The 15,238-nt window shown below is 36.2% G+C and overlaps 1 protein-coding gene across 16 annotated transcripts in view; it reads right to left on the bottom strand.

The window, feature by feature from the left end:
- The window catches only part of ANO4 (anoctamin 4), a 200,469-nt gene that overhangs the window by 102,095 nt on the left and 83,136 nt on the right, over positions 1-15,238 (bottom strand). For 13 of the 16 annotated variants that reach the window (XM_085568934.1, XM_085568921.1, XM_085568923.1 and 10 more), the window contains 2 exons: positions 14,531-14,737; positions 3,018-3,128 (listed from right to left, as the gene is read on the bottom strand). In XM_085568934.1, coding sequence (XP_085425060.1) covers positions 3,018-3,128; positions 14,531-14,737 — 318 coding nt within the window. The remainder of the gene's footprint in view (positions 1-3,017; positions 3,129-14,530; positions 14,738-15,238) is intronic. The other 3 variants (XM_085568926.1, XM_085568925.1, XM_085568932.1) reach the window with 1 other exon arrangement.

Here is a 15,238-nt window from a genome sequence, read left to right as displayed (position 1 = left end):
AAAATGAAAGTTTTGCCTGTTCACTATACTCGAGGGAATTGAAACTATCTTTGTTCTGACTGCTTTGGTATAAAAGATGAGGCCTCAGGGATATTAGAATTGCTGCTTCTTGAAGTGCTGGTAATGCTTTAGGTTGCAAAATTAATAGTTTTTAAGTGGATGTTTTGAGATACAGAGTTTGGTGTGCAAGACAGTGAATGTGTCAGTAGCCTTAAAACGCAGAATTACAGGATTATCCTGAGGACTTGTGAGGAGCCAAAAAATCTTATTTTAAGATCATTTTAAAATACAATCCATCTCAGCAGTGAAGAAGTTGTGGAAGCAATTCTCATCTGGTTAGCAAAATTAGCTACCAGGACTTGTCCAGATTGTTTGCAGTGGAAAATTGTTTATATCAGAAATACACAGAAAATTGGCATGTTGGTTGATCACCACAGAAAATATGGACCCCCAACATTTGCTGAGCTAATTTTTCTACCCCAAGTCTCCTTATATTCTTAAAAATAAATTAATAAAATATTGTTACACAAAATCAAATAGATAATAGATAGCAGCTCCTGTTTGGTTGACATTAGTAATGGTCATGCTACTTCCACTATAACTCTCCTGCTGCTGGTAGGTAGCTCAGCCCTTCCACTCCAATGGACTGAACACCTACATGGCCAAATGTTGCTAAAAAGATAATCAGGGCTCCATCTTTCTTGTCCCCTTCAGATCCTGACATACATGTACCCACAAATGCCCTTAACAGAATGATATATAATGGCTTTATTAAATACACAAATGTCATTTGGGAGACAGACTGGTGCTACTGTACAGTCATGTATTTTTCAGCAGTGAAATTTAACAGGAATACAGAGCAGCACATGCATTGCTACAGGAGATATTAAGAATTCTCCCTCTGGTTTTAGATCAGCTTAAATATGCAAACTCTTTTCTCCCCCTCATGTTCTATTTTGCAGAAAAAAAAATCAAAATTACTTGATAATTCAGAATCTCTTGAAGAATAAAAGGAAAAAAAGTGAGTATACAAAGAGTTTTTATCTCAAATACAGTAAAACTACATCTTCTGAAAACTGGATGCTGATAAATTCTGAGCAGGAATCTGCACACAATCTCAGTGGGTCCACAAGTCACTTCAGATCAAGATGCTGATGTAAGGTGGGACCCAAAAACAAGATAACTCCTTTCACTTTCTGAAGGTGGATGCTGAAACTGAAGTGCCTAAAAATAAGAACTTTCATTAAAAAATGGGACCTGACTATGTTATTGTGTGAGAAGATGGAAACATGCTCAGAGATTATGCTTCTGTTCATTTTCATTTTATTAGCAGAAGTTCCACCAAGCCATACTCTCACTTTGGATAATGCTAGCTGAAGATCAATATTCCAAGCTTATGTTAGCAAGAAAAAATTATTTGGTTTCTAAAAGCATCATTAGCCTGTTTCAAATTATCATTCAATGCTAACAACTGCAAATAAAAGTAACATGGACTGTTCAGATCAACTATCCTAGAAGGAATATTTAGACATGTTTATCCCAATTAGATGATATTTGCAACAGACTTCAGGTGACAACACCCCCCTGGACACAACAACAAGCTTTTGAAAGTGGGTAGTTCAGAATTCCTTCTGTCTTTGATGAAGGAAATGTAGCTAAAGGACATAGAGGTTTACTTCCCAACAGCACCTATGTCTGGTCTAGATAAAGCAAAAACACTCTCTCCAAAGCTGTAAGAGCTGCATCCTTCTTAAATGGCTTGTGAATAATCCATAAATCAAAATGTTAATATTGAAACACTCCCAGATTAAATTGCTTATCCACGTTTAGCCATCTTGTTTATTCACCTCTGAAAGACTCTACAGTGCTTTTTCAGGCTCTCCAGTCTGCATCCCGACTGCCCCCAGGCCTCTATCTGGGCTGTGCTGGTGTGGAGAAGATTTCTGATATTAAGATTTCTGATGGGAAAAGCTTTTTAAAACAGAAAACATGGAATTCATCCAAAACCTGTAGCTTAAGTAATAAGGTGATTCCATTTCAAATTATTACCCCCATCATCTAACCTGAGCATTTTCCTTCCACCCCCAAATTAGTACTACCACTAAACAGCCTGATTCTACCACTGTGTGGTTCCTTATTCATGTGGCAAAAATCAGGCAGAGTCTGAGGTTTTACACATTCTTATTCATCCTTTATCACTCTAAAATATAAGCTGCTGTTTCTCACTCTAGGAAATTGCTATACCAAACATCCAGTTTAAACTCAAACTAGAAAGTAAGGAAGCCAGGAAGCCATGGCTTGCATTTTGACTCTCAGCCTGCATAAGAATTTCAAACTATTATGAAATATTCTCACTGAAATTCAGATTTTATTGGATTCCAGAATAACATCAGTTTTGGGTAGGGGGGGTGTCTTCCAGAGTTATTAACAAGAGTAGCACTACTTCTAGCACAAGAGTTGAGATTATTCTGCAGTTGGACTTAAGAAGAGTGAGCCAATTAATTCTTAGTACATATCTCATTATATATAAAAAGATATAATTTTGTGCAGTATCTAAGACACATGGACCTTCAATTGTGACAGCCTCATGACTGTCAAAAAATACCGTCTGCAAAAATGTGAATACAGCCCAAAACTTTGGAAGAACCGGAACTTCAAATCCAGTCTTCAAACCCCAACTGCAGCATTTTAATAATATTATTAGTTCACACAGCTACTGAGGAGTACAAAGCATTGAATAAACTATCAGGAATCTTACTATTTCTGATTATGTCTGCATAGAAAAGATATACTCTTGAAATCCTTTGAGACACAGCAATTCAAATCTTACTATGACTTCTCTGATAGCAAAAGATTCCTATTAGCCTTCATTAATCCACTGAACTTCCTAAGAGAATTTAATAATAGATACTTATCATTCGATTCATCACTTTGTGTGTGCCTTCAGTTATAATTCCAATACATCTCAATTGAATCTTCTACCGTAAACACAATTTTGCATCCAAGGAAGAACTTACTTTCTTGTATTGCATTAAGAATTTCTGAAAAGTCCACATCTGTCTTCTGTATGTCTGGTTTTATCCATATTTGCGTTTCCAGCTGGTTAACCTGCAAATCCTCTCTTCCTTCTGAAGAAATTGAAGAGATTGATGGGGTTTGTGACAGTGCAGTAGAAAATCCAGCCAAGGGGCTTCAGGTGAGGAAACATGCACATTGAATGAAGGTATTTCCATTTTTCCTCCTTAGCAGAACCCAATTTTCTTCAAACCAAGGAGCTTCAGATAGAACATGGGCTGATTTAAAGCTAAATAGAATGAAACAACAACATTCTCTGCTATCAGAAATGATGCAGAGTCACCACTGGCAAGTCCCTCCTTCAGGTGACCATATACTGCCATGCCATGAGCATCACCTCACTATACTATCTACAAAACCAGCTCCCAGATGTGAAAACAATCAAGAGATGTTACAAATGACACAGGAACAAACAGACTAAAATAAAACATACACACACAAAGTTGCAAGATAGAAAACAACCATTAGGACAAAAAAAAACATGGACAGTGTTTCAGACACAGCGCACCATAAGTTCTCATATGCCAACTGATGGCTGACACAGTCGAGGAAGGAGTCCAGCACTGGAGACCATTTCAAATGGATTCACACTGGTATGCAATGGTTGCGGTTTAAAAGCATTGCAGAATAAAAACTTACTCTGGCAGGTCACAGTTTCAAACCTATTTACAAACAAAAATAGATACAATATTTTCCCATTTCAATGCTCTTTCAACATGAGCAAAGAGAGCAGAAAGTTTTGAAAACAGAGAAAGGTGGCTGCATATCGAGAGCAGACAGAAAATGGCCAAACAGGCACAAGATGCTAGCTACAGGATATTTGGATACAGACAAAGAGGGAACTACTGGGAATACCTCTGGTTTTTGAAGATTAGCTGGAAAACCTTTCACAAAGGCATCTGATAGACATTATGCTCTTGAGGACCTAAAGCATAGAGTTAGCAGAGACTTTCAGTGGAGAGACAGATATCTGAGAAAGGAGTTCATGACAAAAAGGCCGAGTTGGAAGAACAAACCTTCGGGTCATTTAGATTACTGTGCTTCACTAGAAGCTATCACTCATGCTTTAGAAAGAAGCATTTTCCTTTCATCTGCAGTCTGCCTATAGCAAGCTGCTCTTATTGTGAATTCTGGGCTAGCCCATTGTATTTTCCCCTTCTCCTTGCCAAATTACTATCTCACTACTGCCTTAATGGGAGTGACAAATAATATTCCTAAGCACAAAATTACTCAAAAGTGTTTTAAATGCCCTTCTTCACTTTTTGGAAGTACAGATCCCAAAATGGGTATACTTTGACCAGCTTCATCTTCTATTATTTTTCAGTATTAAAATATAAATTCAAATTGTCTTGTGCTTGCTTCAGTGTATTATTTTGTTCCACAGAAAAGATTTGCTGTTAACATCAGAGACAACTCCCCTTGTAGATTCCTGTAAAGCAATCTGTCATAGCCGCAGCAGGAGTCAGCATTTAATGATGTAGAACAAAGAGAATTTCTTAAGTGAGACAACTGATTATTCATACAATAGCAGCCTAAGGAAATCTGCAGATCGCCTCAGAGATGATAGGCTAAGACTTGCCCAAAAGAGATTTCTAATGCCCAATAAAAAATAAGCCAACTGCTGAAAAATACATACAAACATTATGATGGAAATAGAAAATTAATCAATGGATAGCAATTCAGGTAAGCAGCTTTGCAAATTATATAATTCACTTTCTTCTTAAATACTCAGCTACCACCTTTAACATAAACCATTTCATACTTGCATCCTCACATCCAACAGCCTTTGTTCTGTATTTAAACCCTAGTTAAAGCAAATTAAAGACAATGTGGACAAATATAAAATACCCTTAGGTCCCTCAAGCCCTCCATCCTCGTTACATTTAAGTTGCTGTTCCTCAGAAGAGATGAAGGTAGCAGATCCATGCAGCATCTCCAGAAGATCTGAAGTAATTGGGCCAGGGATAAAGGAAGTGGCAGTCAGCTGTGGAGGTCCCAAAGTGCTGATATCTGATGGACTATCTAACCATAGACCTGTTAATAAAATTATACTCTTGGAGAATGTACATAGCTGACTTCAAAGCCCCTCTTTAAATAACAAAAACCAAAATGCTTAGGAAGTGGTCAGAAAATGACCATCCTAAATCTGACTGTATTTCAGACGATGAAGTCAAGACAATTTTACTTTTTGAATTTCCTCTCCTGTATTTGATCCTCTTGCAGTATAGGGACCTTTCAGCAATCCACAGAAATGACAGTGTTCTATGCTTGTCTGATTCACAGTAACCTTAATATCTGGCCTCACTGCACAAGTCATCCAGCACCCAGTCTGACTTCAGACTGTAGGGGTAATATTCTACCAAACATTTGTGATAAAACACATAGCTAATTACAAACTTGCCTTCACCAACACAAGGGGAAAAAAAAAATCTATCTACCAACAACATAGCTTTTAGATTAGGGGTTGCAGGAATGTTTTCTTCTCCCTTGACCTTAATGATGTCAATAAAGACTTGAATTAGGGCACTTGGGCTTCCATCATTTTCCCTCTCTGTCAGCAAGTACTTTTCAGGAGGGACTAGCGCATTTTTTTAGCTGAGAGAAACATCACCTATGTGATGGGCTGTGGACTGCCCAAATTAATGATTTCTAACTTGTTGTCAGACAGATTTTAAACTAGTAGCTCTTTGGAAATAGCCACAGTGACCTCATCCATATTCCAGATATTTATTTTCTTTCCCTTACCACAGATCTCCAATACTGCATGCAAAGTATCTGATGTTAGTGTTGCTATTGATGGATCATTCACCTGTCTAGTATTTCCTTCTTTCTTTAGATTTATGCTTTATCCATGACATATCCCACTGAGTAAAATCTAAGCAGTATTGTCTGAGAGGATGGTAAAGACTTTCTTTTCACAGAAGTATAAAAATAAACACATATAAACACGTATAAAAATGAATTAAATATTAGATTTTAAAATGTTTATAATTTTTTGTAAAGATCAGTCTCAAATTTTTCTCAGCTCATTGAGACTTCCTAGTTAAAATGAAATAATATTTTAAATTAGGTTATGGCACTCCCTCTGATTTACTCATTGATGCATAAAGTTTTGCATAAAATAACATACTTTTTTCTTTATTTGTCTAAAAAGGATATGGGGTGTGTGGTGAGTTCTCCTTTCATTTTGATGCTTGTTTCCAGTTCTGGGCTCCTTTTGAAGGTGGTAGTGGGGGTAAGGCCAGGAAAACTCATGTGCTAATTTTCTGTTTCTGAGAACTCGCTGGCATACTTTTACATTTAATGCAGTGCAGCATCAGAGTAAGACCAGCAGTTTGCCACATCTACAGATGCACATGTAGCGACAGAATGGAATATCTTAAAGTCTCAGTTTTTCACAGTACAAGGTACTTACTTTTACCAATGTATGTCACAGGATTTACCCCATCTAGATACAAACATCCACAGTTTTGGAAAAATTTTAAGTAACTTTTAATGAATACACATTGAGAGGCATTTGGAGACTTCTGATTTGAGACAAAGTACTCCATAATAATAGCATTAATACACAATGTGTTTCCAAGACTAAAAAGACTGGGTACACTGTGGAATTACTTACAGACCTTTGAAAAACTTCTGACCTTGTAGATTGCCATAGATGTCTATAAATACTTAAGAATTTCCATATAACTTTTGATATTCTTAATTGGTTTATTAATGACCTTAAAACAATACTTTATCGTCTATCACTATTTGGTATACCTAAACACACCTTCTTCTAGTATGCAGACAACACCATTTATATTAAATGGTTTTCCCATTGTTTATTAATAAAATAATTATGATAAATAGAATTATTCAGTTACAAACTGGAGTGGAAGAATGGGACCAATATTTATAAAATATTTTGTAAAAACATTCCTTCTCAAAATTTCCATTTGTCTTTGAGAGAATCTTACAAACAGCAGGAATCATGCCCTGCACCATACTGGTGCAGTTGGCCTTTCTTAGATAGCCTTGCAACTTACTATAATTACTAAAACCTGCAAAGGAGAAATAGAACACTTTGACATTAAAATGCATGGAGCAGTATTGCGCTGTTCACAAAAGATGCCTACCCAAAAGAGATTATTTTCAGCAACTGGCACTAAGCAGTCACCCTCACAAGGAGTAGGAGAGTATTGGAATAGCAAGGGTCATAATTTCCAGGCATTCTGGCAACACAAAAGGTGCAGTTGAAAAAATGTGCAGTTTTGATGAACCTAAAAAATCTTCCATCAGTCTAATAAATCCTGAATTATTTTTCTGTGTTTGGTGCATTCCTAAAGCAAAGTCTAAATAAAGTACCAAACTCCAGTGCCATCTCTCTTTTTCTATTTTAACCACCCTGAATGTTACCAGTAATGAAGAATATCTCAAAAAGCCAGATGCTTTGTGCTCTATTGGACCTCTAAAGCATAAAATAGTACAGAATTGCACTCCCAATGACAGGAGCAGCAAATATTGTGTCTCTGTGAAGATTCCCAACATGCAGAGGACACATTTGCTTTCCTGAGATATCCACCCATACATGGCGCAGGAACAGTCAGTGGTCTGTATGACCCAAAGGAAGTTCTCAGAAACAAAAGACAGATTAGAAATTACATCACTTTCTTGCTTTGCTGCTTCCCTTATACCTGATCTAAGTTGTGATGAGTTTTATGCAGCTCTTTAGGGCTTTTGAGCTTTCTCGGTACCACACTACATTGGTTGGAATTTCTGGTGGGTCCATTAGAACCCTAGAAGCACTTACCTGTAGAATGTCTACTCATCCAAGGAAACTAAACTGATTTGTTTTGTTTTGGTTTAGATTGGTTGGTTTTGGGTTGCTTTTGAATTTGTTTGGTTTGGTTTTTTGGTGGGTTTTTTGTTTGTTTGCTTTTGTTTGCTTGCTTTTTTGTTTTTTTTTAATTGTACAGGAAGGTCTGGTTGAATTTTGAGATATCAGAATGAACCAGCAGACTTGGTCTTAGGAAAGAGGTCTTGCCATCTGTTGGAATGATACAAATCTTTTGTAGAAATTAGAAACGCTATGCAGCCCTATTTCAGTCAAAACCCTTTTCTTACTTTAAAAGCATCTCTGCCAAAGTAGAAGCTAGTTTGTTCCATCTTTTGACAGTCTTCCTGCAAGAATCTTTCTTTGGAATATATGTAACATATTTAACATTAGAAATAGAGTCTTACATAACACTAAACCCCTTTAAGCAAGAATATATAGAGCTAAGAAAAAAACCCCATTTTTCAGTCAAGCATTACAGGATCATAATAACTGATTATTCAAAGTCTCTTTCACTGTTCCTTGAATTATAAGTTATTTTTTAGATTAAATGGGACTTTACTTTTTTTACATTACAGAAACTTTGCAAAATTTTATATATTGTCTATTTCTTCAGAATAAAATAGTCAAATTATTTTAAGACAGCTATGTTACACTGGCCTTGGGACATTATAACCTTGCTTTAGGATCAGTGACTTTAATCTTAAGCCTTTTCCTGTTTTTTACCCTTGAAAGGAAATTCTCTGATGGTAGAACAATCAGGAACATCCACAGAGAGAGGCATTTTACAGCCTTTGTGAGGTGACTACATATTGTAAGCTAGCAACAGCCAGGAGAGCTGAAATCTGAGGGTGAATTGTACTGATTTTAAAGTAACCATGCATAATTGATTGCAGGGCTGAATGAAAGATTGTTTTATAACAGCAAATAGGAGAGTGATAAAAGCAGGAAAGAAAAAAAAGTATTTGAAAAGAATTAAGTTTAAAAACACCCTCAAAGAGAAGCAAAACACCCTCAAAGTCACCACTTAAAATTATTAATATTATTTTTGAAGCCCCTTATTGAGGGCATGCACAGGTCCCTCGCAGATAGATTCAGTACTTGTGTGTGTCACATGCAGCACAAATTGATACAGAGGGATGCAATTTCTGCCTGCATCAAATACATTTAAATTAAGCAAGACAGCATTGAAAAACAATGCTTTATGTGCTAGCATTTCTTTTTTGTTAGCATGCTGTTGCAAAAGTGCTCTCCAAAGTGCTAGAATGCACATTCCAGGAGACTTGATACCTTAGGACCAGGAATTTTCAAATAAGTTACTTTTGTCATAGAAAAGTAATGGGCTGAATGAAATAGGCTGAACAACGAAGCAAAGTGATAGAAGATTTCAAGCTCTGCATCATCTGCTAGCTAGTTCAGCTCTTAATTTCAAAGTGCTGTGTAATCACCATGTGATGTCCTGCCACTCAGTCTGGTGACAAAAGGTCCTCATGGTAATTGAGGCAAACTGTTCTACTCATTAGGAGCTTTGCTTTGCAGATCAACCAGAGGCAGGAGAATGAACAGTCTGTGTTCAGCAGGGAGGTGTTCCTAGATCACACTTGAAATACCAACATGGGAGAAATTCTGCTCCATGCGTTGAACTTACATTGCTTTGAACACAGGCTGTATATAAAGGGAAAAGTTAAATATTCAGGCTGGTCTCTTTGACATTAATGTCCAAATTAGTGTCTGCCTTGTGCATAGGAATGACTCTTGTACACATGTGGGGGTTTTAATATGAAAATTAGCTTAATGAGGGGAATACTAAATTTTTTTGAAATCTGCTTGCATTTTCTATGCTTCATTCCACATGAGAGAAAGTCCTATGTGCATTCAGAAGAAGGCATATTGAAAAGGATTGTTCCCTTAATAATGTTAGACAAGTAAGATAACAGCATTACTGACAGTGTGAATTCAAATTTCCAGATGAATTTACATCAGCCAACCCCATGCCATGCATGTATTTGCTGCCAAGAAGCACTTACATGTCAGAGCTTCCTGGCAGAATTATTTGCAGAGTTTTATTCTTTTAATCTAGGAGCGATATATGCCACATGTCCTGCCAGTCAGCAAAGAAAAGAAAATGTGATTTAACCAGCAAGTCACATCTAACTAACACAGATCTTCTAAAGACCATTTACAATCAAATGTGAATGCTAACTAGCATATGCATATTTTGTGATGAGAAAATGATATATTTTGCACAGTAAATTATCATTGTCAAAGGCTTCCATCCTAGATATTTTGATAATTCAATGTTAATTATTTTGTGACTAAACTTATTAAACACGTTTCCGTTTTTCCTTTGTTGCTAGTTTGAAGAACCATTCCTTTTTACTCCCAAGCCTCCCAAGTCAGTTTTTCTGTTGGCGAAGCCTTCTAGTTCTTCTTTCTTATTTACAGGCTCAGTAAGTACAGTTATCAATAAAAATGCTACAGACTGATAAGCAGTAAAAGAGGACCGAAATGTAAGGAAAAACCTGTCCAAAGCAAACATACTTTCTTTTAAACTTCTAATTTATCAAATACTTCTTATCACAAAAAGCAAGACAGTGCAAGTTTCTCAGTGAATTCCAATGACCCCAGTAGACTTTCACCATAGTGCCAAAAACGAGTCCTTTCAGCACATAAAGTACTTTCAAGTATCATGTATATGCCTCTATTATTTCAGGTAGCAAGGAATGTCCTTTCCAAAATGTATAGTTCTTTGGCTTTGAAAGAGATCTTTTTGAACAGTAAATTCTTGAAAGCAGAATTTTCTATAATATCTTTATGTGCTTCCTAGAGTGAAGCATTAAATTTTGAAAATAAATTATTTCAAAGACAACCCTTACTTCTGCTTCTGTAGATTGCCTGCAGTACTGATTTGAATAACTGATAGAAATTACAATTTACATTACTGTATATACACTAATATATCTAAACCTCAAAATGCATTAAGGTTTTACCAGAAGTACAGAGAGAGAAAATCTTGCCAGGGAACCTCTGAATTCCTGTTATTACAAAATGAATAACAAGTGTTAGGAAATGTTGCAAGTAGAGAATAACTAAGAAGATTCCAGAGTTTGTCACAATGAAAGAATTTACTTTACTGCTGCTTAGACATATTAAATAACACATTTTTTCCACAGCCAGCAAATCTAGGGATTCCCAGAAAAGTGAGGTTTGACAAGCTCTGCAAAATCTGAAAATAAAGGATTTTGTTACCAAGAGAATGAGGGAATATAACATTGTCCTGACTTGGAATAGATTAACAATGGAAAGAACAGACAGAAGGCCAGAAACCAAAGTACTGCTTCTTGCACAGCAAAGGCTCAATGCCATCAGAAGGGAGGTGAGGTGTTTTTCTGTTCCCAGATTTGCTTAACCATGACATTGAGGGAATGGACTGGGATAACTGCTTAACCCCTCTACGTTTGTTTGATGTTTCATTCTGTTGCTCTTACAGAGAATCTAAATGATGATAATGTTGCTTTCAAAATGAGCCTTCTGTGTGCAACAGAACTATTCTACATTGTCTTCAGGAGTGTTGTGCCAATTCATTGCAGCCAACAGTCTGCCCCAGTGGCTTTGAACTCTCGACTTCAGTAGCCTTGTACCCCACTAGCCACAACACACCACAACTGCTCACATAGATGGAAAATGATAACTGAATGTTTCTCAAAACGAAAAACATTATGTCCCTGACTTTGGAAAAAAATGCCTATTTGTCTTAATGCCATTACATCTACATTTATCTTCTGATTGCTTATACTCATCTTTGCTTTCCTTCTTTCTAAGAGAAAGTTCCCTCGTATGGGTGCACCTGCAAAGGTGTCAGGAGTCTTCTCTTCCCCTTAAAAGCCTTTTTCTTCCACTTGTTTCTCCATTCCCTCTCTGTTTTGTTTCAGTTACTTCATGCCTTTAGATCTACTTAAACTCCAAGCATGGAAGTTGTAGTTCTGCTCGTAGCTGAGCAGTACCTCTTTGCAAGTTTGCACAAAAAAAGTGTTTTTTTTTAATTTTTAAATAAGGTATAGTACAGAAAACTCACTTCTCCCTAGCCACTCTAACACCCAGATTAATAATAGAAATCATGAGCCTCAGGCTCCTTACTAGTTACAAATAAAACTGGCAGGGAAGCAACTAGAAAGGAATGCTGGAACAATGAACAGTATGTATTGTTTCTTGTCCTTAGCATACAACTATGTATGAATTTCATTCAAAGGAAACTACTGTCAAATAAATAGAATTCATGATAGATAATAAAAGTTGTCATTCTTGAAAGAAGAAATAGTGCAAAGGGAAAAAAGTGCTGTGAAGAATACAGAAGTAGTGTGCTATCAAATAAAAAAAATCTTCTCAACCTGCACTTTATAATGGATCTTTTCTTTCTATGGTACTAGTATCTTTTACTGATAAGAATTAAAATGCCATTTTAAGTCCTAGAAATACCTTCTACTATGCTAGACTGCCTTCATGTTTGAAGTATTAGCTAACTGGAAAAAGAAAATTTCAGAGTAAGTATAGCATACACTACTCCAGGAGTGAGAGGTACCTGATTGTGATAACAGCATTTCAATAGAAGGAAAAACCCAAATTATATGAAAAATTTAAAATTAGATGGAACAAACCCCTACAAACTTACTGTATACAGTAGCAGGATGACAGCTTAGAAAAGAGTGCTGTACGATCTGGTATCTACGTAATTAATATACATAAGAACATTGTCTTTCTAAAATATCAAGCTGCTTATGAAATCTGAGATAAGGTACTGCCACTGGACAGCTGATGTCTTAATCTGATTATGAAGCTACAGCTGTAAATTTGTGACTCACTTTGAGTAAAGAACATACGATTCTTTGTTTAAATTACAATTTCCTCTTAGGAGTGCTATTCATTGCTGCTGCTGCCAACCATTATCTTTCTTAGATCTACTTGCATACAGCTCAAATGGTTGTAGTTTAGCCTGGACACAAACACAAACAGAGTGGTCTCAGAATTGAAAAGGCAGACACAAATCATAGAAATGATTCTTCATTTCAGATGAAAAAATGGCACTGTGAGATAGTCAAGAGAAGATTCCTGCCATACAAAAAATGTTTTCCATAGCTGACAGATACTCTTCTTGTCCTAAGAGGAGAATATGACGGATAAAACTAATCTCATATACTGAAAGATAATAATTAACCAAATGGTCACCAGTGAGCTCCATTTTAGGAAACATCTGGGGTCTACCTGAAAAGGGATCTTTTTCCCAATCAGAGTCTTGAATTTGCTGCATGAACATCATTTACTGTTAAAGCACAGGACCTACTTATCAATATATAACTATAGAATATGCAGCATTTCAAAATGAGTGTTATTGTGCACGTTCAAGATACTTTTTTAAAAAACTGTGATGCAGGACTTTTTTGTCAATTTCTTAACATGCTGCATACATCATTATATATCTTTAGCTACAGCAACATTTCAGTAGTAGCAATTTCTCTACTTCAATGAAAAGACAGAAGCTGAATAAACAGGACAAACAAGTGAACAGAAGAACTAAAATAAACAAAACATATGGTTATGAGTCACTGTAAATTCTTTAATCTGTGTTGACAAAGATTATGGTGACTAAATACTGTGAGTGCATGAAACTCATGGCAGTAGACCTGTATAGCAATTTACAATAGATAATCTAAAATTTAAACTTCTATAAAAATTAAGCCACTTACTAGACCTGCAAGTTAAGGGGGGTGCAGTAAGAGTTTGCAGGCAGAACTGTCTGTGTCACACAAACAGACTGCCTCCCAGCACCCAAGTAGCTGAATACATCACATATCATGCTCTTTTCTGGGCAGCAACACTGGAAGATAATTGAGACCCTCCAATAAATATGCTACAAAACTGACTTCATGGGCAGCTTTAATTTGCTCTGCTCAGGAAAGAAATTTGGAGTTTAATTTTCACTGCAATGAATGACTGAGCATGGCCAGTACAAATGTACTCCCCTGCTATAAGAAAATATATTTCTAAAATAGCACTGGCAATTATCATAACAAGGAATGAATTCATGATGCCAATTAGAATTTGATGGATCCCTCGAGATTTTGACTTTCTTTTGAAAAGTTTCATTTTGTTAACCAGTTAATCTATGCTATAAGATCTCATGCAGATCCAAAGTTTTTGTTAGTGTTATAGCAATAGAGTTTGATCTACACCGTGGATTGTGTATTTGATCAAAACCAATTTTAGTGTCAATTATTGAATTGCATGGGGGATGCCTGTAGCCTCTAGAGCAATTAGCTCAAGGCTTATAAAAATTAAATTATATACAAGGGAATCAGTATTAAAAAGCAATATCCCAAATCTCTCTGCATTAACAATTTGGATACCACTACACATCATAGGGGCTTTTATGATTAAACTTATATTTTTATTGCCCACTTTCAGCTGTCCCAACTGCTGTTACTCTCTATAACCTACAATTGACAAAAACATCAAATGTGAACAAAACATCAGTCGGTAATTCTGACAATTAATAGATTGATCTCCACACAGGCATGACCTGGTGCTATTAACACCAGCTTCACCATGTCAGGTGTGAAATGGGTGTCAGGGGAAATCTCTTACCTGGCTGATGGGTTTTTGCTTTTCCACCAGTGACTGATGAAATCGTAGATCCGGAAGATGAGGCTTCCATTTTTATTGACCCTCTGATTTGTGGGATTGAGGGATGCCCATCCACAGGGGGATGCTGTGACACTGGGTAGCTTGATGCAGTTCTCCTCTGACAGATTTGCACACGCTTTTCAGCCCCATGAATAGACAAATTTATACCTGATAGGAATAAGAATTATACTGTTAGATACAACAGATCAACATGGAATAACTAAAATATAAGTTGTAAGGGTTTAAAATGGAGCTGCAAGAACCTTCATAAAGGAAAAACAAAAAAGAAAGAAAAGCAAAATGAGAACTCTAAAACATTAATTTTCTTGGAAAATTAAAAATGTGAACATATTTTCCGTTGTAGGCATCAGATTCAGCCATAGTAATAGATATTTAAATTAATACACAGTCATGGTTTAACAATTTACTGGTCTGCAGGAGGAAATATCTTCCATTCCTTCAAACTATCCACACAGGTCACAAAGGACAATATTAATGAGGTAGCTACCACAGAGTTTATTAAATGATAGTTTTCTGATTGATGGATTAGCATTTGTCAGAAGTTATTTCTTTTCTTCTGAGACCTTACTAATGCTAGGAAGTCTCATCATATGGAAAAGATGCTACAAGTGAGGTATTAGCTAGCTTTTAAGGAAAAAATAAAGGTCT

The sequence above is a fragment of the Lonchura striata genome, chromosome 1A (assembly GCF_050655825.1).
Source record: "Lonchura striata isolate lonStrDom1 chromosome 1A, ASM5065582v1, whole genome shotgun sequence".
Lineage (NCBI taxonomy): Eukaryota > Metazoa > Chordata > Aves > Passeriformes > Estrildidae > Lonchura > Lonchura striata.
Note: the sequence above shows the minus strand (reverse complement) of the source record. Positions and strands in the feature narration are given on the sequence as shown.